The 27847-nt window shown below is 41.4% G+C and overlaps 1 protein-coding gene across 1 annotated transcript; it reads left to right on the top strand.

Moving 5' to 3' along the window:
- The first annotated feature begins 688 nt into the window (after nt 1-688).
- Nucleotides 689-27728, top strand: LOC111720283 (immunoglobulin superfamily member 1-like). The gene is made up of 18 exons (XM_031961777.1): nt 689-722; nt 969-1004; nt 1161-1439; nt 3143-3439; nt 3754-4047; nt 5015-5314; nt 5765-6058; nt 8865-8966; nt 20768-20806; nt 21062-21097; nt 21254-21532; nt 23262-23558; nt 23874-24167; nt 25133-25432; nt 25904-26197; nt 26653-26757; nt 27064-27140; nt 27597-27728. The coding sequence occupies exons 1-18, from the start codon at nt 689-691 to the stop codon at nt 27726-27728; spliced, it is 3489 nt and encodes a 1162-aa protein (XP_031817637.1).
- The last annotated feature ends 119 nt before the right edge of the window (nt 27729-27847 follow it).

Here is a 27847-nt window from a genome sequence, read left to right as displayed (position 1 = left end):
GAGGCAAGACCAAAATCTTAACTCTGCCTCAGATTTATCATCTGTAAAATTGGGACAATATAGACTTGACTTTCCAAGCTGTTGTGAAGAACAAATGAGAACATATTTGTAAAATATCTGACAAGATGAAAGTGCTAGAGAAAAGATATCCATCGTTAATGCTTTGTTGTTGTGCTTGTGATGTGGATAGTGATGTTCACACAAAGACAGCAGGAAATGACACTGAGACAGAAGTCATACCATGCATGGAACATGTGCTCACCCTTCATCTGAGCCAAGGGTCTGAGGTCAGGTTCTGGGGCTATGGTGTTAAGCCTTTGAGCCCAATCTTGGTGATTTCAGGAAGAAGTTATTAACGGGGTATGCTGGTCCTTTCATAGAACAGGGAGGCATTTCTGGAGACCCCAGACCCCCTTCGATTGTCTTTAACACTAAATAAATGTCCATCAGTTTCCCCAGTCTTTCTCAGACTCCATTTACCATAAGCCACCCTGACCCCCTCTAAACTCAGCCTTGAAGGACCATTGTCCCCTTCATCAGTATAAGAGCGGAAACTGTGGGGCCTGGGTTAAGGGGGCGTGAGGCAGCAGAGCTGGCTACCACATCCTGGGCCAGCCTCCATTTGTCTTGGCTTTTCCGCTCTGAACAGTTGAGGCTAGGTGAACCAGGACAGAACCCAAGGCCCGCCATGGACTCCACAGTGACTTTCCTGATCTCCATTGGTGAGTCTCCAGAGTCAAACCTGGGCAGGGAGGGACATTGTGACAAGACCCTGGGCGGCTGACCTGACAGACAGGGAGTTAACCCAGAAGCACCGGAGGTGAAGCAGAACCCCAGTTTCTGTTCAAATGGCTCCTCCTTCATATTCTGACCAAGGCAGAATTAGAAGTTCAGGGGCTTTACAAGAGCGGGTGATGGAGTCAGAGTGGGATGGAGGGAACCATTGGTGACTGGAGTTTCTCTTACAGGACTGTGCCTACACTGGGAAGCTAGGACACAAATGGGTGAGTCCTGCCCCCAACATCTCACTGCTTTTGTTCATTTTCTGTTCCAAAATAACTCAGAAATTTACTCACAGGGTAGAAGCTTCAGAGTCAAGAGGTGAAAGATTTATGGGCTCAGAGAAATCCCCAAGAATCTGGAAAATTTTTCCTTCACAGGGACTCTTCCCAGGCCCTTCCTTTGGGTGGACCCAAGTCCTATGGTTGCCAAGGGAGCCGATGTGACCCTCAGGTGCCAGGGCCAACCAGGGAGTGACAGATTCCAACTCTGGATGGATGGAGAGTTCAGAGAAGAGAGAAATGACTCGTGGTCACAGGCAGACTTTGTGCTCAGCAGTGTGCATGACTGGAGGGATGCGAGAAGCTACAGGTGCCGCTCTGGGCAGGGGCTCTTGTGGTCAGAGCTCAGTGACCCCCTGGTCCTGGTGGTGATGACAGGTGAGAAGGTGCTAGTATAAATCCATCCTTGGGCTCAAGGAGTAAGACCTGAAAGAGGAGACCCAGGTCCCACTTTATAGAGTCAAGTTATAAATGGGGCAAACCTTCAGCTTTCCTAGCTTCCTCCCCTTACCAGCCACAACTTGCAAGGTTTAGCAAGACCATTGCTCATGACCTCACGTTTTGGATTTTGAAATCTTTCCCCTCAGTAACCCTGTGGGGAGGAGAGCACCTGTACCATGATTTCTCTTTTAGATATAGAGAAACTGAGGCCTGAAGTGGAAGTAAAATGACTTGAGCAAATCAGAAGTTTTTTTAGTTACAACGTCAGGATTCAAATCTATATGTCCCCACTGCAAAACCTGGGATCTTCCCCTACATGGCCCGTGTCCCCTGGTGATGCAGCTATGAGAGCTGTGTTGCTTCTCCCTCAGAGGACACACAGTAGCCTTTTGGAGAGCTGAACAGCTTTACTATAGCCCAACCTGCCAACAGTCGGCCTGTTCAGTTTTGTCTCCCATTTTCCCTTCTGTCCTCCCTACATTCCTACCAGCCTGGACAGACATCCCATCATGTCCCATCACTCTGCCTTTGCAAACACAGTTGCCTCTGCCTGTGGCACCTATATCGCTTTCACCCTCACTTTTCTCCACATGCTTAAAGCTCAGGTCAGACTCTGGATGCCTCAGGATGTGGTCCCTGATGACATCAAGTGGCAACATCCTGGCTCAGCATGCTGCCTTCAGTTCTCTCTCGTACCCACTCTAGCACTGGGGCCATTCCCAGCACTCCAGGCTGCCATCCATCTCTGTGTTGGAAGGCAGCCTCTTGAAAGAGGAAAGTTCCTATGATTGGGAGTCTGAGAGAGGGGGCTCACAACCTGCCCCCCCAAGTCCTGGCTGGGTGACTGTGGCTCAATTCCTGACTTTGCGCACCCCGGGCAACCACTTCCATAGTGTGAAGCTCATGGGCAGGATTTTCTAATGGGGTCATTTGCTCTCAAAGCCTTGTGATTCTTGGGACGGTGAGCCCCTTGATGCTAGCAGGATAGTGCCTTCCTTAATCCTTTAGGTTCCTCCATCACTGAGCAGGAGCTGCCTGATAGATGAAGTGCAATGGCAAGAGAAAATGTAACTACTCAGAGGAGACCAGAGGCAGCCCCTGTCCACCTATATGAGTGTTGCTCCTCAGGCCACACACAGATCTGCCAGCTCTGTCCTGATTTCACTGAGGATTAGCCAAGGGGGTAGCAGGGCAAGGACCAGTCCCATGCTACAGTGTGGGGAAGTGGATATTACCCTTCGTGAGAAGCTGGGGTCCTTTCTACCTAGCACCAAACCCACGCGATTATGGAATTATTATGTATAAAATTTTCCAAAGCTGAGAAAAAGATCTGAGTTGGCCAGTGACGTTACATGAGGGCCAGAGCTTGATACCTTCAAAGGGAGAAGGGGGATCTCCGCTTCCACATCCCTTCCTGTCCCACGGCTCTGTACATTCACAGCCTTCCCAGGTCCAGAAAGTCTTTCTGATGACCTGGGACCCGAGTTACTGAGCAATTAACAGGCCAACAGGACTGGACACAGAGGCATAGCCAGGAAACCTCAGCTCATTCTCCTCTTTTAAGCTCTGTTGCAGATAATAATGTAAAGGGCTGACAGTGACTGTTCCAGTCTCTAACTTCCTATCTCCTTTCACAGAAGCCTTAATCAGACCCATAATTTCAGCTTCACCTGGCTTCACAATATTGCCAAAGACAAGAGTGACCATCTGGTGCCACTTCCCATCACTGTCATACTCTCAGAGCTACAGTGTTGCCCTGCTGCAGGCAAAGAGCCTGGAGCCCTTACAGCTACATAACATTACTGGAAGACTGGCTGCTTTCTCACTTCCATCTGTGAGGACCGAGGACAGTGGGAACTACAGCTGTATTTACTACAGGAAGACACCCCCCTACAGGGGGTCATATCCCAGCTCTAACCTGGAGCTGACTGTGTTGGGTAACTAAATGAAAACCCCCTAATTCTCCAAATCCATCCCCATATAAGAGGGCCCACAGAGATGTGCGGACAGCATAAAATCCAGGGATAATTGAAGGGATGGTTTGGGGGAGGGAGACCCTAGAACCTTCTCTGGTTCTATATTGTGTCAGCTTGGGGCCTGAAGACAATACAGGTGTTCCAAGCTCAAGCAGGCTCCAGCCCAGAAAGTGAAAACCAAGACAAAATTTCTGCCACACTTTTTGTTGGGGGGTGAAGTGAGGAGGGCTACAAATGACATCTCCTCTTGACCTCTGTCACCCTCTTCTCCTCAGGACCATTCCCCAAGCCCATTCTGTGGGCCCAAGCTGACCTTGTGGTGACTCCAGGGACCAACATCACTCTGTGGTGCTCTAGGCCCAGACTATCTTCTCTTCGAGAGGTGACCTTCACTCTGTGGAAGTCTGGGACCCAGGAACCCTTACAACAGCAGCCCACAGCAGATCTCTGGACTGACTTCTCCCTCTCCTCTGTGAGCCCTGAGGACACTGGGAGCTACAGGTGTGCTTACAGGACAGCCTCTGGGAGAGAATCAGAGCCCAGTGAAGCCCTGGAGCTGGTGGTGCCAGGTGAGAGTTGTGGGGGCCCCAGAATAATTCTATGATCCTCCTGCTCTCTGCCCAAACAGGGGTGACACTGGAACAAAGCCACGCCCTACACAGCCAGCTCTGCTCTGGGGCAGCTGACTCAGGGCTCTTAGAAGATATGAGATATTTCTTTTGTGCACTAAAATATTCAGGAAAAGCTTAAGATGGGACTGGAGTTGAGGTTTAGGGGAACAGTCACAAAATCCAGAACTTAAAGGGCCTTGGAGGCTATTGAGGAAAAATCTTCCCATTACAAATGAACAAATGATGTCTTGAGGGAGAAAAGGATTTGTCTAAGATCCCAAAACTAGTGAGAAACAGAGAGTAGAGACAGATCTTTGCTTTCCTCACACCTGGACCCTGATCTGAGATCTGAATTTAGGCTGAACTCTGGGGCTATCTGTGATAGCCCCATTAAGGAGGGAAGGGCCATGATCTTCCCTCTCAGGAGGCATCAGATGCACGAGATTACAGGCCTGGTGAGTTCCCTCCAGTTTCACAGGCTCCTCAGATCCCTGGTTAGTGTCAGTCAGATATCTGCTCAAACATCTCATGTACAAAAGACTCAAATGAAGCTCATGGCTCAGGATTAGAAGCTGGGCTGGGAATTTGTTAGACTCAATCTTCATATATTCAAATCTGACCTCCATGCCATTAGTACCTTTGTGACCCAGAACACATCATTTCACTCTGTTGGCCTCAGTTTCCTCATATGCAACTTGAGTTGGGGAAATGGCAAAGCTTCTTCTCCAATATCTTTGTCAAGAAACCTTTAAATGGGGTTTCAACAATTGGACGTGATTGAAAAACAACTGAATAACCAGACTGAGACTCGGTCAGGCACAGGGAATGAACCATGGAGACATGGGGACTGGGAGGCAGGGCAGGGACTTGACTTCCGTGTCCTGATCGCCAGGCTCTCCCCCACCCCACCTTGTTCCCCTCACAGGGTCTCTGCCCAAGCCTTCCCTCTCAGCCCTCCCAAGCCAGGTGGTGGAGCCTGGGCAGCATGTGACTCTCCAGTGCAGGCAGCCCCCTCGGTCAGCACTCTGGAGAGCAACATTCACTCTGCTGAAGGTGGGCAGCCCTCAGCCCCTGCAGAGCCAGAGCCCAGCTGGGACCTTGGTTTTCTTCCCCCTCCTGTCTGTGAGGGCCCAGGATGTTGGCAACTACACCTGTATCTACTATAGTAGGATGTCTCCATACCAGGTTTCTGAGCCAAGTGATGCCCTAGAGATCTGGGTGACAGGTAAAGGTTGTTCATGTTCCCAGGGCATAAGATAGAGGGGTGGGAGGTAGGATTGAGATATAGCCAAGAAAATTTGTGAAGACATGTTTGGGGCTCATTTTATCATCATGAAGTAGAGGTTGGGACAAAAAATGTGCGTCCCTAAGAAAACAGAGAGAAAAGGTGGAAAAATGGACCTGCTCAGGTACTGCACCCTCAAGGGACAGGAATGGAAGGAGAAATTACCTTTTTATTACTGGATAGCCCCAAAGAACACCTAAGGTTTAACATCTCTCCCTGTTCAGGGAAACAGACTTAGGGCAATGAATGGTCAGATTCAATGGAAGCTGGAGTTGATGGTCAGGGAATTCTTCAGAGACCTCTACAATCTTTCTCCCCTTCCATACTCCCTCATCACAACTAGGGGTCAGGAGGGATTTGAGAATCTCTGCTCTCTCTTTATGTTTCCAGATGAGCTCCCCAAGCCTTTCCTCTCAGCCTCACCTGGACAAGAGGTGGTCTCAGGATCCAGTGTGACTCTCTTGTGTTCGGGACCCTCATGGGCTACTAGGTTTGTTCTGTACAAGAAGGAAGTTGAGGAAATCCTTCACAGCATGGAAGCCCATGAAGATCGGGGCCAATTCCTCTTGAGCCATGTGACCCCCAGGCACTCTGGCAATTACAGCTGCAGCTATCAGCTGGGCACCAATAAAAGTCTCTGGAAACAGCCTAGTGATGCCCTGGAGCTTCTAGTTAGAGGTGAGAGCAGGATGATGGGAAGATGTCAATAAGCACTCCATTCCTCAGACCCTGCAAAGGAAGGAAAGCATGGCCTCGGTTCTGGCCAAGAGATACAGGGTAAGGTCTACAGAGACTTTGACATTTGTAATGTTCTGACTAGCTTTCTGGAGGTCTTGGGACCAGCCTTGGTCTCAGCAGAATAATCACCATGAGAATAGTCAAGGATGATGGTGGCTTAGCTGTACCAGATCTAAAATTATATTATAGAGCAGCAGTTACCAAAACTATTTGGTATTGGCTAAGAAATAGATTAGTTGATCAGTGGAATAGATTAGGTTCAAGGGATAAAACAGTCAACAAATATAGCAACCTAGTCTTTGACAAACCCAAAGATCCCAGCTTTTGGGATAAGAACTTACTGTTTGATAAAAATTGCTGGGAAAATTGGAAACTAATATGGCAGAAACTAGGCATTGATCCATACTTAATGCCGTACACCAAGATAAGGTCAAAATGGGTTCATGACCTAGGCATAAAGAATGAAATTATTAATAAATTAGAGGAACATAGGATAGTTTACCTCTCAGACCTGTGGAAGGGGAAGGTCTTTATGACCAAAGCAGAACTAGAGATCATTACTGATCACAAAATAGAAAATTTCGATTATACCAAACTGAAAAGTTTTTGTACAAACAAAACTAATGCAGACAAGATTAGAAGGGAAGCAATAAACTGGGAAAATATTTTTACAGTCAAAGGTTCTGATAAAGGCCTCATTTCCAAAATATATAGAGAATTAACTCTAATTTATAAAAAATCAAGCCATTCTCCAATTGAAAAATGGTCAAAGGATATGAACAGACAATTCTCAGATGAAGAAATTGAAACTATTTCTAGTCATATGAAAAGATGCTCCAAGTCATTATTAATCAGAGAAATGCAAATTAAGACAACTCTAAGATACCACTACACACCTGTCAGATTGGCTAAGATGACAGGAAAAAATAATGATGATTGTTGGAGGGGATGTGGGAAAACTGGGACATTGATGCATTGTTGGTGGAGTTGTGAACGAATCCAACCATTTTGGAGAGTAGTTTGGAACTATGCTCAAAAAGTTATCAAACTGTGCATACCCTTTGATCCAGCAGTGTTACTACTGGGATTATATCCCAAAGAGATTATAAAGAAGGGAAAGGGACCTGTATGTGCACGAATGTTTGTGGCAGCCCTTTTTGTAGTGGCTAGAAACTGGAAACTGAATGGATGTCCATCAGTTGGAGAATGGCTGAATAAATTGTGGTATATGAAAATTATGGAATATTACTGTTCTGTAAGAAATGACCAACAGGATGATTTCAGAAAGGCCTGGAGAGACTTACACGAACTGATGCTGAGTGAAATGAGCAGGACCAGGAGATCATTATATACTTCAACAACAATACTATATGATGACCAGTTCTGATGGACCTGGCCATCCTCAGCAACGAGATCAACCAAATCATTTCTAATGGAGCAGTAATGAACTGAACTAGCTATACCCAGAAAAAGAACTCTGGGAGATGACTAAAAACCATTACATTGAATTCCCAATCCCTATATTTATGCACACCTGCATTTTTGATTTCCTTCACAAGCTAATTGTACAATATTTCAGAGTCTGATTCTTTTTGTACAGCAAAATAACGTTTTGGTCATGTATACTTATTGTGTATCTAATTTATATTTTAATATATTTAACATCTACTGGTCATCCTGCCATCTAGGGGAGGGGGTGGGGGGGTAAGAGGTGAAAAATTGGAACAAGAGGTTTGGCAATTGTTAATGCTGTAAAGTTACCCATGTATATATCCTGTAAATAAAAGGCTATTAAATAAAAAAAAGAGAGAATAGTCAGGGATAAAGTCCAAAGTCTTTATTGTCTCCATCAGGCTCCCAGTCTGTGTCAGCAGTCTGTCAGTCAGCCAGTCAGAAGTCTGCACATCTCAATGTAATGTCCTGCTTTCTAGAGTCCCTGAGTTGGGGTGACAAAACGTACCATTGCATTCTAGAGCCTCCACACCAGGGTGGATTAAAATATAGTAGCGAAACTAGCTCTCTGGAGGATCTCGGGACCAACCCCAGTCCTTGGTCTTAGTGGAGAAGTGATGAAGGCAGGACAGCCACCATGAGGCTCTTCCCCTTGGCTATGTTTGTCCCCAGTTTATATACTCTATTATATACTTTATTATATGCTCTATTATACAGTTTCTATACTCTATTATATCGAGTTTATATACTCTATTACATTTAAATCAATTCATCAAACTGAATATAAACCAATCATTAAATTGCAAGGGAACCATTATTTGTTGTAAGATTAAATCAATCATACAGAACTAGAGAAATATTAATCACCATGCTAAACTAGATAACCATTGTCTTATCAATTCCATTGAGTTAACATCTTGTCGTAAGAATCCTTGCCTTAAGTATATTTCTCCAGGGTTCTGGTCTATTACAGATGTTGTCCTCATTTTCAGGCCAATGGAGACTCACTATGTGAGCTGAGACATAAGGTATTCTTCCTTACTTCCTTTACACACACACACACACACACACACACACACACACACACCCATCTTTATTCTGGCTTCTGTTTATCTCACTCTGATTTCAAGAGATAAACCCTCCTGAACAGGATTTCTACCAAAGTGTTTAATGATGGTGGTGATGGGAGGCTGTAGAGAGGATAAGAGAAAAAAAGCCAGTGACAACTCTGTCGGAAGGGTGAGCATCTTTAGCAAAGAGATATATTCTGATTCTTCTCTCCACCATAACTTGTGTTCAGAACCAAGTAACAACCTCATCATCATCCTCAGCTGTGTTTCCTTACTCCTCCTCCTGTGCCTTCTATGGCTTGCATTCTTCTGCCATGGATCCATCCCTACAGGTGAGTTTGGGAAAGAGAAGAAAAAACATAAATGCATAAGGACCAGATACCCTTTTCTTCCTTTGAGGATCTGACTATACTTCTTTTCTTCCCATGTCTCTTTAACCAGGGCCTTTGCATGAATACAGCCCTCAGAGGTAAGGAGACCCAGCTCCTCTTCCCATTGCTTCCTGTTCCTTTCTTCTCATGTAACATGAACTCTCTGAACTGGAAAGAGATTCGGTGAGGAGAGGAAGCTGACCAAACCTCTCAGACTGAACTCCATCTCCTTATGCTATTTCTTCCCTTTCTTCCTACTGTAGCTGTTTTTGTTGTCCTTGTCTTCCTTGGAGCACCTGCCTGCATCATCATCCTGAGGCACCCAGAGAGGAAAGCCCATGTAAGTTATCTGATTAGGAAGAGGACACTGTCCTAGCATGAGGGGGGAATAGATAAGGTAGAAGGGAATATTGGTCCTGGGAGATTAGGAATGATGGAATCTTCCCTCTATCTCAGATACAGAAATGGCTGAGGAGCGACCAAGGGAACTACAGGTGAGTTAATTCCATCCTCCTTAGTTCTTCTCCTCCTCCAGTATAATGCCTCTAAAATGAGGATCTCTTAAATTATTAGGAAAGTTTATGTAATACTTAAATAACTGTTGTTCCATATCATTTATTTCCTTCATAATTCTTTGCAGTACATTTCATATATCTAAAGGTATGAGACTGAAAAAACATCTGTACCTTTTACCAGAAGAGTCATCAAAACTTTCATGACAATAAATTAAGAACAGCAAGTAATCATTCTTCACTCCCTCTTGTATTTCTCCTTCAGGTCCCCATGGCTGAAGAATCTCAGGAAGTGACATACACTCAGTTGAACATAAGAACCTTGAATAAGAAAAAAACTGACCCCAAAAAGATTCCCACAGAGGACACACTCTATGCCAGTTTATATTTAGACTGAGGGTTTGGGCACCTTTTTTGCGAAGGAATTCTCCACTTCTGCTCTTCTTTCATCTCTTCCCCTCTCCCTCATCCTTATTTCATCTGTTCCCTAATGTACGTTTCCGAGATTCCCATCACAGAGGAGCTATGATAACTATTAAGAATGTCCACTGGGGCATAGACTTGGGCAACCCAATGCATCAGTCTAGAGGTGACTGAGAAGAAAGGAGGAAAAGAGAATCTGAAACTTAAAGTTTTAAGAAATACCTTATTGATATTTTGAAACAGCAACAAAGACAGTGAACTTTATTTTTGTTCATTGTTGGTGATAAAAAAAATAATAATAATAAGTATTATCATTATTACTATTTTCTTATCCTGTAGCTATTGTGAACACCTTGCTTTGTAATCAATGTTAGAAAAAAAAAAGAAAATAAAAAGCTTTTATAGTGATGGGGAAAGTGATGGCTACAAGGGAATGATCTTACTATCATCAGTACTGGCTCAAAGAGGGAATAACATACACACACAATTGGGTATAAAATTCTATCTTATTCTACAAGAAATTGGAGGATGGGATAAGACAAATAAAAGGAGTCATAGAAAGGAGGGCAGACTGGGAAAGAATTAGATTCAAAAAGATTTTTTCATCAGATTACTTGATGAAAGAAAACAGAGAATAGAATAAAATGGGATCCAAATTGGAGGAAAACACTGTTTTCCAAGGTAATTATGAAAAAAAAATTTTGAAGCAAGTGTCCCTGATAAAGGCCTCATGTCTCAAACATAGAAAAATTGAGTCAAATTTATAAACTCCAGAGCCATTCCTCAATCGACAATTGATTATAAAATATGAACATCCACAGATGGCATAGTCTAAGCTATCTTTAATCATATGAAAAGATGCTTTAAGTCACTATTTATTAAAGAAATGCAAATTAAAACAATTCTGAGGTACTCCCTCTTATTTATGAGATTGACTAATAGGACACAATGGGAAACTGACAAGAGTGGCGAGCACGTAGGAAAAATGAAACATTAATGCTCTATTGGCAGAGCTGTGACTCGATTCAACCATTCTACAGAGTGACTTGGAACTATGCCTAAAGGGCTACAAAAACATACCTATCTTTTGAGCTAAAAATACCACTTCCACACCTCTATTGGAAAAGAGAGGGAAAAATCAAAAAGAAGGACTTAGGATGAAAATTGCTGTCCATCCCCAAAGAAAGACCTGGTGGTATCTGAATACAGAATAAAGCAGACATTTTTATTTAATTAACTTTTCTTGAGGGGCTTTTTTGGCCTATATTCCCTTCTTTGGTCTATGTTCCATAATTATTGTGGAACTGTTTTGCATGACTACACATGTGTATCCCATATTTAATTGTTTGGCTTGGGAAAGTAGAGTTGAATTTGGAGGAAAGGAAAAATTGGGAAATCAAGGTTTTAAAAATAAATGTTTATAATTGTTTTACATGTAAGTAGGAAAAATAAAATACTAAATGAAAAGAAAAAGGAATAGGAAAAATATTAATCAAATTTTTATTCTCTTCAGAGAATCAGCTATCACTTTTATCATTCCTATAGATTAGTTTGTTTCTCTTTATTTCTTCTCTAGTTTTTATGTCTCCTCCTTTGTGGTTATTTGATTTTTTTTCTTGAGTTTTTAATCTTTTATAATAATATACAGTTAATTAATTCTTCTACTTCCTATTTTATTAAAATATCTTTGAAGACAAATGGCTTTTCCCAAGCAGACTTGTTTAGCTGTATCTCAATAAATATGGCGTGACTTTTCATCACCTTCTTTTGTATAATTATTACTTCTTTGATTTCTTCTTTGACCCCTCATTATTTAGGATTCCATTGTTAAGTCTTTATGTGAGCTTGGGCCTTTTTCCTAATCCATGAACCAATTCATCACTTTTATTGTTATGGTCAATAAGTAATTCATTTTATTGCTTCTGAATTTTTGCAAGAGTTTGAAATATCTCGGTGGATTTATACAATCCATCCAATACTGAGAGAAAAATAGAACAAAGTTCCCTGTCATTGCTTTATTATTACCTATACATTTTGTAATCATATTAATATTTCTTGTAGGAATTTAACTTCTAAGACAATTAGGAAAATATCATATTAATATTCATTTGTGTTTATTGTCTATGAGCTTCTTCTTGGGTAATGTAGTTTTTCTATACAATGCTCTTTATGTTATAAACATTTGTTCTTGATATTTTTTAAGGCAGGACCACAGTTCCTGCTTTTTTTTTTTTTTTGGATTCACTTAATGCATAACAAATTTTCCATTCCTTTGTTTTTATTCTATTTATAGATGGGGGGGAGGTGTTAGTATGTTTCTTCTAAAAAACAAATTGTGAATGGATGTTTACTTGACCAACCTGCAATTCTTTTTTGATTGTCATAAGTTTTTATTACTTCCACATTTAAAATTCTGAGGTTTAATTTATATTTTCCTTCATTTGTTTTATTTTTTAACCAAATGAAATTTTAACATTTTCAAATACTTTCCATAAAGTTAATTTGTGTGGATATTTGATATCCATTGGTAATATGGAGACACACTGATGGGGACTCATAAACAATAGAATTCCAAACTATAGCTCTGTACTTGTTGTGTCTTTCAAATGCTCTGGTTATACTTATTCATTTGAATATTCCTTTCTCTCTTCTTTCAATATTAGAATCACCATCTTCTCCTCTGAGATTCACAATAACCAAATAATTTTCTACCAAAATTAGTTGCCCTTCTGTACTACTCACCAAAGCATTAACCTTCTGCAATGAATTTCATTTTGACCATTTTTTCTTTTTTCAATTATTCCAGTTCAAAAATACTCAGGTAAAAGTTGAGAAAATATTCCTAGCCCACTCCCCTGCAAAGATGAACTCCATGACTTGGATACATTGTACATATTTTCAAGCATCTACATAGTATTGATTGGGATTGATACATTACTTCTTTTTTTTTTCTCTTTTCCTTTAAAATATCATTGATTTTGTGGGAAGATGCTTAAGAAGTATTAAATGTATACTGGAAGAAATTCTGAAGATGCAAAAACTCAAAAAGATTAAGTGAGTGCAAGGGATAATGTAAAAAAAAATTCTGTCAATAGAAAGCTATAATTTGATAAAAAGAAAATAGTGTCATTATTTTGCCACATATTAATATTGTTTAGTTATGAGCACTGAATATTCCTCCAGATATTTACATTTTATATTTTCAAGAAGAATATTGTAATTGAATTTATTATAAAAGATTTTTACGTAAAAACTGGTAGTTTATCCCCAGGCATTTATGTGGTTTGGAGATATTTGAAAAGATAGCATTTTTATTGCTTCTTGAATTTGAGTATTAATTAGAAAAGTAGTAGGATTTGTGAATTTTTTAACATGAAGTTTTTCTTAAATTGGCGTAATACCTTGGCTGGTTGCCTAGCATTTAAGTAAATCCTTACATTATGTAGATAGTGTTATAATCTCTTTACCTAAAATATGCCTTCAATTTTGGTCTGCTTCCTGCTTTTTATTGGTAATAATTCCACAACTATGTCAAATGAAAATAAAAAGAATAAATATCTATGTAAAATTTTTATATTTAATGGGAAAGATTCCCCATTGTATATGACATGTGCATTTAATTACAGATAGACATACCATGGTATTAAAAAAAAAAAACTCCTGCTAATCTTTGCAGAGGTTTTAGTACATATAAATGTTGTACTCTATGCAAGGTTTTTTTTTTCATATCTATTGAGATAAATCATATAATTCTGGATTTTTTATTTGTTTCTCAAATGATCATATTGTTTATTTTCTTATTGTTGAATAATCATTCCATCCCTGATATAAATTCAACTTGAACACAACAAATGACTTCTTCAGGAAATTGCTGTAGTCCATTTATCAGACTTTTATTAAAAATTTTTAATTAAATATTATTCATGATATTATTTAACACTCTCTTATGCTATCTATTTGCCTGGTGGCCATATAAAAATTATATGTTTCCCATAAAAGGAATCTAATAGGAAATTTTCTTTGTCATCTTTGAGAATAATTTCAAATTTGGGTATGCTGACTAATTGATAAAGTTGGAACATTTCCTCTGAATCTTTTAGGACCACAGAGTTCCTCACCCAAAACTCTGCTGCTTTGGCAGTTCTTTCTCATTTAATAGTATTTGTTTTCTGAGATTGGATGATTTAAAATCTTTATTGAGTCTTATGCCAATTTGAGTTGTTTATGTTTTTGAGGATATTCATCAATTTCCAATTTGTTCTCACCATTCTTAACATATAACAGCAAATAATAGATTTAGAAATAATATTTCTATTTATTCTACTGTACAGTGATTTCATGCTATTATTTCATTTGATATTTTACTGATTAGATTTTCTACCATCTTCTCTTTAACCAGCTTGTCTAATATGTCAGCAGTTTTATTGGAATGTCAAAGATCAGATTTTATTTTTATCATTTCTATAGGTTTTTTAGTTTTTACATCATTTCTCCTCTAACTATTGGTTCATCTTTTGTGATTTTCTTAAATTTCTTTGTTTGGGGTATTTCTAATGAATACTCAATCAATTAATCTTTTTCTCTCTTCTGTTCTTAATGTATGCTTATAAATATGTTTTATCTTATGCAAACTATTTTAAACACATCTAGTTTATTTGGCATTTATTCATCATTAAAATTTTCTTTCATATACCTATTTTTTCTTTTCTTTGTTCTTTGATTCATTCATTATTTAGAATTTCAACATGTCATGTTTATTTTGGTCTATGTCTTCTTTTTGAGATGCCTCAACAAATTACCATTTTATTGTCATTGTCTATTACTCATGTATTTTTGACTTCTACATTTTTGCTTTTTATTTTAGTTCTCTGAGAATTAACATATGTCAATTTGATTGACTAGCTGGTGTCCTTCATTCTCAAAGAGGACCAAAATGGCATCACTATGTTGGGCTCAAGGAATAGTTTTTACTACTGTATGTGTTCAGAACAACATGAGCTCACAAGGTACTACAACAGGCTGGGTACCAATAGCCCAAGTGAACACTCAAAGAGTGAAGTCGTTCCTAAATTTTAGCATTTATGATTCTTTAAGAATTACTACACACATCACAGAGCCTTCGTTGATGTAGACACACAATGCAAGGAGATGCTGTACCACTGTTTGCCATGGCTCACAATCAATTCAAAAATTGCTCAGAAAAAACTTAAGTATATAGATATACTGGAAGAAATTCTGAGCATATATAAACCAATCATTAATAGAAATCTATCTTAAAAATAAAGATATTAATGTTTCCTCACCAGTCTTTTATAAAACAGGATGAATATAAACAATTATTTTCTTCATGTCTAATGTTCGGTCTAGCTTTGTGGAGGATCTTGGGATCAGACTTGGTCTTAGTGCAGGAGTGCAGGAGGCAGAAGAAGCACCACGAAGATGGACAAAAAGGGAATCTGGCATGTGAAGTCTTCTCTGTGACTATGGCTGAGAGCTGTGGCTGAGAGAGCCTTCTGTGTCTAAGACTCCCTTAAATAATCTCAGTACAATTACATCACTACAACACACTGAATAAGCACAAACATTATATCACCATACTAAGTACTCAATATATGCTTAATTAGAAGTACCTTGCTGACCTAGATTCAAGTACACTGTTTCAGAGTTCTGGCCTCTACCTTCATATGAAAAGGTCTTCCATTATTGAACACTGAGCATTTCAATTAAATTTCCTGGGCCAGAGTTTCCTGAGGTTCAAAATGAGGGAACTGGAATAGATCATCACTGAGCTCCTTTCTATCAGTAGTTTTTTAGGCTCTATGCAGTAGATTTTCTCCAACTTCTCCACATTCTCTCTTTAGGAACCCATTCATCACTGCATATAGTATTGGGAATGTTGTCTATTTGATTAGGGAACTATTGATGATAACTAATGACAACTGAGAAAACAAACAGAGCAAAAGTAATTTAATAGCGGGGCAGTCAGAAACAAATGGTCCCTGGACTTTCAAATGTAAAGACTAAATATAGAGTGAAGCAGGTTTTTCATACAAAAAACAATGAACCAAACAATACCAATAAATTATAATAACAATGTTATTATAACATAATATTATATTATAATGCAATATTATAACATAGTATTAACATGTAATGATGTAGAGGGCCAGTTTTGAATAAATCCACATACAGGAAGAATCAGGTCCAAATATTACATGAAACCTGTTTTCTATAAGGTCTCATAGTTCAAAGCATTGGCTCACTATCTCCTGCAACAATGAATGAAAGACATGCTGGAGAAAAATTTAAGATAACCTTGGTGAAGAATGAATATGACAGTAACAAGGCATCATGAACTGTATTATTTTCAACTCTGTTATGATGGGTACATTGTTACTGCTAGTCACTGCCATTTACAATGCTGGTATTGTTACTGCTAATAACTGTTTAAAGTTAATGTCAAACTGAAAGATCCAAGTGTGCTGTATACATTAACCCTGGAATATACACAGAGCTACTGTTCACAGTGCCACCTGCAGACATCTGGTGATACTGCAAGACTAATTTAAAGAGTATATAATCTCTGGATTGCAGATCAAGAGATAGATTGCTTAGGCAAATCCCACCTGACTTGTAAATCTTCATTTAATATCCATACTCCATCTATTCACTGGATCTGGACTCCTATATAACAATAATGATAAAAACCCAATTAACCCAGAATATAAAATAGGGTATAAATTTGGAAAACTACTGGACTTTGATAATTTAAATACTTCATTTATTTTACAGATGTCAAATCTGATGTGAATTATGAAATCCTGATTTTAGCAAAGTTTCATACCTTCATATAATTCAAGTCAATGTAAAAGAAAAGAAGTGCTTCTTTCATCAGAATGTTATTTTATTGATTGTAAACAATAGGCTGATTTAAAATTATGGGGAAAAAAAAATGAAAATAGAGTACCTTCCCATTAGCATTGATAAGTAATGCTGTCAATTTTTCATCCCCATTTATAACATATAAGGAATAAGTGCCAATTTTTACTTTGAAAAAAAATTAGATAATCTTTTTTTTTTTATTTGAAGGAAAGATTAGAAATTTTCCAAGTTTAGAATTGGAGAGAATAAATTTTGGTCAATTTAGGAACAGGACAAGAAGGTGTTGGAGTACTCTATTCACAAAATGGAAAGAACTAGATTAATTACATGCCTACATATTTATAAAATGTACATGGTTTATAAAATATAGTTTTCGATGATGCAATAACAGAATAACAAGTTGGAAGAGAATACATATAATAGCACACCACAAACTCAGTGTTAATTAGATAAAAAAATCTGATTGGTTCTCTTGATTTCCACACTGAATCAATTCTATTTGAGGCATGTTTTTCTTTTTATCTCATTAATTCTAAATTTTGATTAAGGGGAATTAATATCACTCTGGCCTGGCTCCAGTTAATCACTTCTCTATAAACCACATCAATAGGGTTTCTCATATCTAAAGAATCAATCTAAATAATGACTGGTAGCTGTCATTTTCTCACACAACATAGGGCAATAGTAAATGCATAACACAGAAGTAAAAATCGTACATGAAGGAAGAACAGCCTATTTCCTATAACTCATTTGAATAAGACTTAGTAAAACAAGATGGGGGATTCTTCCAAGGGTCTTTGGAGTCAGGTAATGGTGTCTCTATTACATTATGTAGAATTCCATGAAGATTCATCATTATTTCCCCTGACTGGTTAATAAAACAATCTTACAGGTTCCAAGCCATTATATGGGAAGGGAAACCTAGGCCTTATCTCCATAGATGAAAAATTGACCCAAAGCTACTAGACTCCATATAAGATTAGTAGGAGCTGAATTTTGTCCAGCAAAACTATGGCTATGTCTAATCCAGTCTAAGCCAGGTAGGTTTGCTGGGGAAACATACTTGTGCTCTTGTTCTACATAATTGTGGTAGAAACCAGGTCTAACACAATGAAGAGGTTCCCTTTAGTTAGACCACAGAATGCAAGGCTGTGGATTTAATCACATACTTTACCATACTCAAAGGTATTACAGAGATCATGGTCTAGAGATATACATAAAGGAAAAGGTAGGAGAAGCACACTCCTAGAGGCAAACCCAAAAGAAGAGACATTGCAATGTACTTTTGTGCTACCTAGAAAGTGTTTACTTTCAATTAAATGTACTCATTTCCCAGACAAGTAGAAGTCATGGACCTATGGCTAGTCTAGGTTAGGATCTTCATATTATGGGCATACAAGTTATACAGAACTAAAGCTAAATCTGTAAAGAGTTACTGAATCTTTGTTGTGGGAGAGTATTACTCTCTGTGTCAGCATCCCATAAAGTAAGTCTTTTCTTGTATATATGATGACATACCCAACACCCATGAAGCCCAATAAATTTCAAGGGACATAAAGGGCGCCCTCCTTCACCATGCAATTTAATAATAGCATTGAGTCTTTTTCAGACTCCATGAAAGTAAATGAGGGAGGAAAAAATTATGGTTAAAATAGGGAAACTAAACAACAACAAGAAAGTCTAGATTTACACCGTGGGATAATGATGATACTCAGGGATATAATAATAGATATAACAAATAGTTACAAAGTAAAAGGAAACCATTCTGCCATATGTGACAAAATCCTCAATCAGAAAAATCCCATGAAGGAAGGAAATTCTTTTCCAGTCCTCCATCTTCCAGTCTTCCTGAGAACAAAAACCACATGATTCAAAACAATATACTGCAAATTCCTAAAATATCTGGTGACAGGTTCATGACTTCAAATTAATTTGAAGAAAATTTTGTGTAAAGTACTATATAATATGGAAAGTGCTGTATAAATGATAGCCATTACTGTTGTCATTGCTGGGTTTTTATGTTTTTCAACGCAAGACAGCAGAAGATGAAGCTGTGTTTTTAATGCCTTTCTTCTAAGGAACAAATTGTGGGTCTGCGTTTGTTTATCCGATCTGTCGTTCTTTTTTAATTTTCTTAAATTTTTACTACCGTTCCATTTAAAATTCTGAGATTTCCTTCGATATTTTCCTCCATTTATTTTATTATTTTTACACAAATGGAATTTTAAGCTTTTCAAATATAAATACAGAATTACGTATCTTAAGTTATTTTACCTTAATCTATTTGAATACATGCCACTTTTTACCAGTTCCCTTTGCCTAATCCTCAATACCTACTCCAACAAAATTAAAAAATGGAAACCATTTTTGCATATGATATATAAATGTTATGGGATATTAAATGTTATATAAAAAATGATCAGCAGGATAATTTCAGAAAGGCCGGGGGAGACTTGTGTGAACTGATACTTAGTGAAGTGAATAGAACCAAGACAACATTAGAGACAGCAACAAGATTATACAATGACCAATTCTGATGGGCATGGCTCTTTTCAACAGTGAGGTGATTCAGTTCCAATATTCTTCTGATGGACAGAGACATCTACACCTAGAGAGAGGATTGTGGGGAGTGAATGAGGATCTCAATATGGCATTTTTATTTTTTGCTAATTGCTACTATATAATTTTATTTCTCACATTGTTCCCTTTTTATGTGATTTTTATTATCATATTTCATGATACTTGTAGAAACATGTACTGAAGAACTGCACATGTTTAAGTGAGAGTAGTGCTTCAACCTACAAAATCAAGGATCATAAAAGCTCATTCTGAAGTAGATTTTTGTGCTCACCAGTAAAGTATAACCTATGTAAGCATTGTCCTTTCTCATTGCATTCCCAGCAACTGCACAGGAGGGATGACAAAGTAGAAGCTCCATGACTGGTCATTGAGTTTAGTGTGGGTCTTGTCTAGGTAGGATGCAGCTCTTCTAATGGAATTCTGAACCAGAAAAGTATTGAGTAACGATGGGCAAGGCAGGCCAGAATAGTCAGTGATGTCCTGACTGATTCCTGAGATGTCCCGGTTAAGGCTCTGTTGAGAGAGGAGATGCAATGGCTGACCATAGAGCAATCAGAGCAGCCAAGACTAAGGCTGGCCAATCTTTGGTTGAAAAGTGTGCCCACTGTGGCATCCTACAGGAGATGCAGTCCCTGAGCCATTTGTATACCTAGAGATAAAGGGAAACAGATTCCTACATTATTTTCCTGATTCATGGTTTTATCTCCCTGGAAATCAGGAAATGCTGTCAAAATTTAACATAGATCATTACAACTTGTGTGAGGTGAGACCAAAATCTTAACTCTGCCTCAGATTTATCATCTGTAAAATGGGGACAATATAGACTCGACTTTCCAAGCTGTTGTGAAGCACAAATGAGAACATATTTGTAAAATATCTGGCAAGATGAAAGTGCTAGAGATATCATAGCCATCATTATTGCTTTGTTGTTGTGCTTGTGATGTGGATAGTGATGTTCACACCAAGACAGCAGGAAATGACACTGAGACAGAAGTCATACCATGCATGGAACATGTGCTCACCCTCCATCTGAGCCAAGGGTCTGAGGTCAGGTTCTGGGGCTGGGGTGTTAAGCCTTTGAGCCCAATCTTGGTGATTTCAGGGGGAAGTTATTTATGGGATATGCTAGTCCTTTCATGGAACAGAGAGGCATTTCATTTACCATAAGTCACCCTGATCCCCTCATAACTCAGCCTTGAAGGACCATTGTCCCCTTCATCAGTATAAGAGCGGAAACTGTGGGGCCTGGGTTAAGGGGGCGTGAGGCAGCAGAGCTGGCTACCACATCCTGGGCCAGCCTCCATTTGTCTTGGCTTTTCCGCTCTGAACAGTTGAGGCTACATGGCCCAGGACAGAGCTAATGGCCCACCATGGACTCCACAGTGACTTTCCTGATCTCCATTGGTGAGTCTCCAGAGACAAACCTGGGCAGGGAGGGACATTGTAACAAACCCCTGGGCGGCTGACCTGACAGACAGGGAGTTAACCTAAGGAGGACCCAGAAGCACCGGGGGTGAAGCAGGAACCAGTTTCTGTTCAAATGGCTCCTCCGTATATTCTGCCCAAGGAAGAATTAGACGTTCAGGGGCATTACAAGAGCCGGGGATGGAGTCAGAGTGGGATGAAGGGAACCATTAGTGATTGGAGTTTCTCTTACAGGACTGTGCCTGCACTGGGAAGCTAGGACACAAATGGGTGAGTCCTGCCCCCAACATCTCACTGCTTTTGTTCATGTTCTGTTCCAAAATAAGTCAGAAATTTACTCACAGGGTAGAAGCTTCAGAGTCAAGAGGTGAAAGATTTATGGGGTGAGAGAAATCCCAAAAATTCTGGAATCTTTTTCCTTCACAGGGACTCTTCCCAGGCCCTTCCTTTGGGCTGACCCAAGTCCTGTGGTCGCCAAGGGAGCAGATGTGACCCTCAGGTGCCAGGGCCAACCGGGGAGTGACAGATTCCAGCTCTGGGTGGATGGAGAGCTCAGAGAGGAGAGAAATGACTCGTGGTTACGGGCAGACTTTGTGCTCAAGAGTGTGGATGACTGGAGGGATGCAAGAAGCTACAGGTGCCGATCTAGGCAGGGGCCCTTGTGGTCAGAGCTCAGTGATCCCTTGGCCCTGGTGGTGATGACAGGTGAGAAGGTGCTAGTATAAAACCATCCTTGGCCGCAAGGAGTAAGACCTGAAAGAGGAGACCCAGGTTACTCTCTAGAGAGTCATTATAAATGGGGCAAATCCTCAGTTTTCCTACCTTCCTCTCCCTACCAGCCACAACCTGTGAGGTTTAGCTAACCCATTAGTCATGACCTCACATTTTGGATTTTGAAATCTTTCTCTTCAGTAACCCTGTGGGGAGGAGAGCACCTGTACCATGATTTCTCTTTTAGATATAGAGAAACTGAGGCCTTAAGTGGAAGTAAAATGACTTGAGCAAATCTGAAGTTTTTTTTTAGTGACAAGGTCAGGATTCAAATCCATATGTCCCCACTCCAAAACCAGGGACACTGCCCAGTGTCCCCTGGTAATACAGTCCTGGGAGGCATGTTGTTCCTCACTCAGAGGACACACAGTAGCCTTTTGGAGAAGGGGTGCACAGCTTTTCTATGGCCCAACCTGCCAACAGTCGGTGTGTTCAGTTTTGTCTCCCATTTTCCCTTCTGTCCTCCCTACATTCCCACCAGCCTGGACACATGGCTCACCCACATCCCATCATGTCCCATCACTCTGCCTTTGCAAATACAGTTGCCTCTGCCTGTGACGCCTTTATCACCTTCACCCTCACTTTCTTCCACATGCTTAAAGCTCAGGTCAGACTCTGGATGTCCCAGGATATGGTCGCTGATGGCATCATGTGGCAACATCCTGGCCCAGCATGCTGCCTTCAGTTCTCTCTCGTATCCACTCTAGCACTGGGGCCATTCCCAACACTCCAGGCATCCATCCATCTCTGTGTTAGAAGGCAGCCTCTTGAAGGAGGAAAGTGCCTAATATTGGGAGTCTGAGAGAGGGGGTTCACAACCTGCCCCCACCCAGTTCTGGCTGGGTGACTCTGGCCCAATTTCTGACTTTGTGCACCCTGGGCTTCCATAGTATGAAGCTCATGGACAGGATTTTCTAATGGGGTCATTTGCTCTCAAAGCATTGTGATCCCTGGGACTGTGAGCCCCCTGATGCTAGAAAGATAGTGCCTTCCTTAATCCTTTAGGTTCCTCCATCACTGAGCAGGAGCTGCCTGATAGATGAAGTGCGATGGCAGGAGAATCAGAGAAAATGTAACTACTCAGAGGAGACCAGAGGCAGCCCCTGTCCTCCTATATGAGTATCGCCCCCCCAGGCCACACACAGATCTGCCAGCTCTGTCCTGGTTTCACTGAAGATTGGCCAAGGGGGTAGCAGGACAAGGACCAGTCACATGTTACAGTGTAGGGGAGGGGTATGACCCTTCCTGAGAAACTGGGGTCCTTTCTACCCAGCCCCAACCCCACGCCATCATGGAATTATTAAGAACAAAACTTTCCAAATCACACAGCTGAGAAAAAGATCTGAGGTGGCCAGTGAGGTTGCATACAGACCCAGATGGAGGACCAGACTGGATACCTTCAAAGAGAGAAGGGGGATCTCCGCTTCCACGTCCCTTCCTGTCCCACGGCTCTGTACATTCACAGCCTTCCCAGGTCCAGAAAGTCTTTCTGATGACCTGGGACCCGAGTTCCTGAGCAATTAACAGGCCGACAGGGCTGGATACAGAGGCATGGTTAGGAACCTCAGCCCATTCTCCTCTTTTAAGCTCTGTTGCAGATAATGATATAAAGGGCTGACAGTGACTGTTCCAGTCTCTAACTCCCTTCCTCCTTTCACAGAAGCCCTCAAAAGAACCATAATTTCAGCTTCACCTGGCTACACAATATTGCCAAAGACAAGAGTGACCATCTGGTGCTACTTCCCATCACTGGCATCCTCTGAGAGCTACAGTTTTGCCCTCCTGGAGGCAAAGAGCCTGGAGCCCTTACAGCTACATAACATTACTGGAAGACTGGCTGCTTTCTCACTTCCATCCGTGAGGACTGAGGACAGTGGGAGCTATAGTTGTATTTACTACAGGAAGATACCCCCCTACAGGGGGTCATATCCCAGCCAGGCCCTGGAGCTGACTGTGTTGGGTAACTAAATGAAAACCCCCTAATTCTCCAATTCCATCCCCACATAGGAGGGCCCACAGAGCTATGGGGACAGCATAAAATCCAGAGATAATTGAAGGGATGGTTTGGAGGAGGGGAGACCCTAGAACCTTCTCCAGTTCTATATGGAGTCAGCTTGGGGCCTGAAGACAATAGAGGTGATCCCAGCTCAAGCAGGCTCCAGCCCAGAAAATGAAAACCAAGGCAAAATTTCTGCCACACCATGCAATGGGGAATGAAGGGAGGAGGCCTAGAAATGACATCTGACCTTGACTTCTGTCATTCTCTTCTCCTCAGGACCATTCCCCAAGCCCATTCTGTGGGCCCAAGCTGACCTTGTGGTGACCCCAGGAACCAACATCACACTGTGGTGCTCCAGACCCAGGCTATCTTCTGTTAAAGAGATGACTTTCACTCTGTGGAAGTCTGGGACCCAGGAACCCTTACAACAGCAGCCCACAGCAGATCTCTGGACTGACTTCTCCCTCTCCTCTCTGAGCCCTGAGAACACTGGGAGCTACAGGTGTGCTTACAAGTCAGCCGATGGGAGAGAATCAGAGCCCAGTGAAACCCTGGAGCTGGTGGTGCCAGGTGAGAGTTGTGGGGGCCCCAGAATAATTCTATGATCCTCCTGCTCTCTGCCCAAACAGGGGTGACACTGGGACAAAGCCACACCCTACACAGCCAGCTCTGCCCTGGGGCAGCTGACTCAGGGCTCTGGAAGACATGAGATATGCCTGTTGTGAACTAAAGTATTCAGGAAAAGCATAAGATGGGACTGGAGTTGAGGTTTAGAGGAACAGTCACAAAATCCAGAGCTTAAAGGGCCTTGGAGGCTCGTGAGGAAAAATCCTCCCATTACCAAAGAGCAAATGAGGTCCTGAGGGAGAAAAGATTTGTCCAAGATCACAAAACTAGTGAGAGACAGAGATCGGAGACAGGTGTTTGCTTTCTCACACTTGGACATTGATCTGAGGCCTGATTTCAGGCTGAGCTCTGGGGCTGAATGTGACAGCCCCGAGAAGGAGGGAAGGGACATGATCTTCCCTCTCAGGAGGCATCAGATGCATGAGATCACCTCATGCCGGGTGAGTTCCCTCCAGTTTCACAGGCTCCTCAGATCCCTGGCTAGTGTCAGTCAGTTATCTGCTGAAACATCTCATGTACAAAAGACTCAGATGAAGTCTCAGGGATAGAAGCTGTGCTGGGAGTTTGGAAGACTCATCTTCTTATATTCAAATCTGACCTCCATGTCATTAGTACCTCTGTGACCAAGAACACATCATTTCACTCTGTTGGTCTCAATTTCCTCATCTGCAACTTGAGTTAGGGAAATGGCAAAGCTTTTTCTCCAATATCTTTGCCAAGAAACCTTTAAATGGGGTCCCAACAATTGGACATGATTGAAAAATGATTGAGTAACCAGACTGAGACTCTGACAGGCACAGGGAATGAACCATGGAGACATGGGGACTGGGAGGCAGGGCAGGGACTTGATTTCGGTATCCTGATCTCCAGCCTCCTCCTGCCCACCCCCAACCATTTTACCCTCACAGGATCTCTGCCCAAGCCTTCCCTCTCAGCCCTCCCAGGCCAGGTGGTGGAGCCTGGGCAGCATGTGACACTCCAGTGCAGGAAGCCCCCTCAGTCAGCACTCTGGAGAGCGACATTCACTCTGCTGAAGGTGGGCAGCCCTCAGTCCCTGCAGAGCCAGAGCCCAGCTGGCACCTCAGCTTTCTTCACCCTCCTGTCTGTGAGGGCCCAGGATGTTGGCAACTACACCTGTGTCTACTATGGGAGGATGGCTCCATACCAGGTGTCTGAGCCCAGTGAGGCCCTAGAGATCTGGGTGACAGGTAAAGGTTGTTCATGTTCGCAAGACTAAAGTAGAGGAATTAGAGGTAGGATGGAGTAATAGCCAAAAAACATCTGTGAAGACATGTTTGGGGCTCATTTTATCATCATGAAGTAGGGGTTCAGACAAAAATGGGTATCACTTAGCAGAGAGAAAAGGAGGAAAAATGGAACTGTTCAAATACTGCATCCCTCTCAAGGGACAAAGTGTCCCTTGAGAGGGATGAATAGGCAAGCAGAAATTACCTTTTTATTCCTGGATTGCCTCAAAGAACACTTAAGGTTTAATATCTTTCTCTCTTCAGGGAAACAGACTTAGGGCAATGAATGGTCAGAGTCAATGAAAGCAAGAGCTGATAGTCAGAGAATTCTTCAGAGATCTCTACAATCGTGTTCATTGTCCATATTCCCTCATCACAATTATGGGGTGGGGGAGGAGTTTCAGGATCTCCACCTTCTCTTTGTGTTTCCAGATGAGCTCCCCAAGCCTTCCCTCTTAGCCTCACCTGGACAAAAGGTGGTCTCAGGAACCAATGTGACCCTCCTTTGCTGGGGACCTTCATGGGCTACTAGGTTTGTTCTGTACAAGGAGGGAGATGAGGAAATCCTGCACAGCATGGAAGCCCATGAAGGTCGGGGCCAGTTCCTCTTGACTCAGGTGACCCCCAAGGACTCTGGAATTTACAGCTGCAGCTATCAGCTGGGCACCAATGAAAGTCTCTGGACGCAGACTAGTGATACCCTGGAGCTTCTAGTAAGAGGTGAGAGCAGGATGATGGGAAGATGTCAATAAGCACTCCATTCCTCAACCCCTACAAAGAAAGGAAATCATGGCCTTGATTCTGGTCCAGAGATACAGGATAAGGTCTGGAGAGACATGGACATTGTCCTCATTTCCAGGCCAATGGAGATCCAGTGTGTGAGTTGAAACATAAGGCTTCCTTCCTTATTCCTATTCACACACACACACACACACACATACACACACACACACACACACACACACACACACATCTTTATTCTGGCTTCTGTTTATTTAGGATTCCAAGAGATAAACCCTCCCTGATCAGGATTTCTACCAAAGTGTTAAATGCAAATAGTGGTGGGAGACTGTGGAGGGATTAAGAGAAAAAAAAAGTCAATGATGACTATGTGGGAAGGGTGAGCATCCTTAGCAAAATTATGTATGGTGACTCTTCTCTCCACCCAAATCCATGTTCAGATTCCAGTAGCATCATCATCATCATCTTCAGCTGCATTTCCTTTCTCCTCCTCCTCCTCTGCCTTCTTCTGTTTGCATTCCTCTGCCATGGATCCATCCCTATGGGTGAGTTCAGGGAAGAGAGGAGAAAACAGAAATAGATAAAGACCAGATCTCTTTTTCTTTCTCTGAGGTCTCCCCTGATTTTACTTCTTTTCTTCCCATGTCTCTGTCACCAGGGCCTATGCAAGGATACAGCCATCAGAGGTAAGGAAACTCAGTTCCTCTTCCCCTTGCTTCCTGTTCCTTCCTTCTTATGTAACATGAACTCTCTGAACTGGAAAGAGATTCGGTGAGCAGAGAAAGCTGACAGAACCTCCCAGAGTGAACTCCATCTCCTTATGCTATTTCTTGCCTTTCTCCCTATTGTAGCTATTTTTGTTGGCCTTGCCTCCCTTGCAGTACCTGCCGACCTCATCACCCTGAGACACCCAGAGAGGAAAGCCCATGTAAGTTATCTGGTCAGGAACAGGAGAGGGTCCTAGCATGAGAAGGGGAGAGAAATGGTAGAAGGGAACACTGTCTTGGGAAATTAGAAATGATGGAATCTTCCCTCTATCTCAGATACAGAAGTGGCTGTGGACCAACCAAGGGAACTACAGGTGAGTTAATTCCATCTTCCTTAGTTCTTCTCCTCCTCCAGTACAATGCCTCTAAAATGAGAATCTCTTAAATTATTGGAATATTTATATAATACTTTCATAAGTGTAGTTCCATATCATTTATTTCCTTCATAATTCTTTGAAGTACGTTCCATGTATCTAAACATGGAGACCCTATGTCACTATGAAAATAAGAAAGCATCAATAGCTTTTACCAGATGAGCCATGAAAACTTTCATGACATTAATGAATTAAGAACTGCAAAATCAACACTGTTTGATCCCTCTTGTATTTCTCCTTCAGATCCCCATTGCTGAAGAACCTCAGGGAGTGATATACACTCAGTTGAACATAAGAACCTTGAATAAGAAGGAAACTGACTCCAAAAGAACTCCCACAGAAGACACTGTCTATGCCAGTTTAAATTTAGATTGAGGGTTTGGGCACCTTTTGTGAAGGAATTTTCCACTTCTGCTCTTCTCCTCTCACTCATCCTTTTTTCATCTGTTCCCTAATGTACCTTTCCCACATTCCCATTACGGAGGAGCCATGAT

The sequence above is a fragment of the Sarcophilus harrisii genome, chromosome 3 (genome assembly GCF_902635505.1).
Source record: "Sarcophilus harrisii chromosome 3, mSarHar1.11, whole genome shotgun sequence".
In the NCBI taxonomy this organism is placed as follows: domain Eukaryota; kingdom Metazoa; phylum Chordata; class Mammalia; order Dasyuromorphia; family Dasyuridae; genus Sarcophilus; species Sarcophilus harrisii.
This window is presented reverse-complemented; position numbering and strand designations above follow the sequence as displayed.

Coding starts and splice junctions, on each gene's coding strand:
- LOC111720283 (XM_031961777.1), top strand. CDS start 689: ATGGACTCCACAGTGACTTTCCTGATCTCCATTG. Junction 723..968: donor GACTTTCCTGATCTCCATTG/GTGAGTCTCCAG, acceptor TTTCTCTTACAG/GACTGTGCCTACACTGGGAA. Junction 26,758..27,063: donor CCATGGATCCATCCCTATGG/GTGAGTTCAGGG, acceptor TCCCTATTGTAG/CTATTTTTGTTGGCCTTGCC.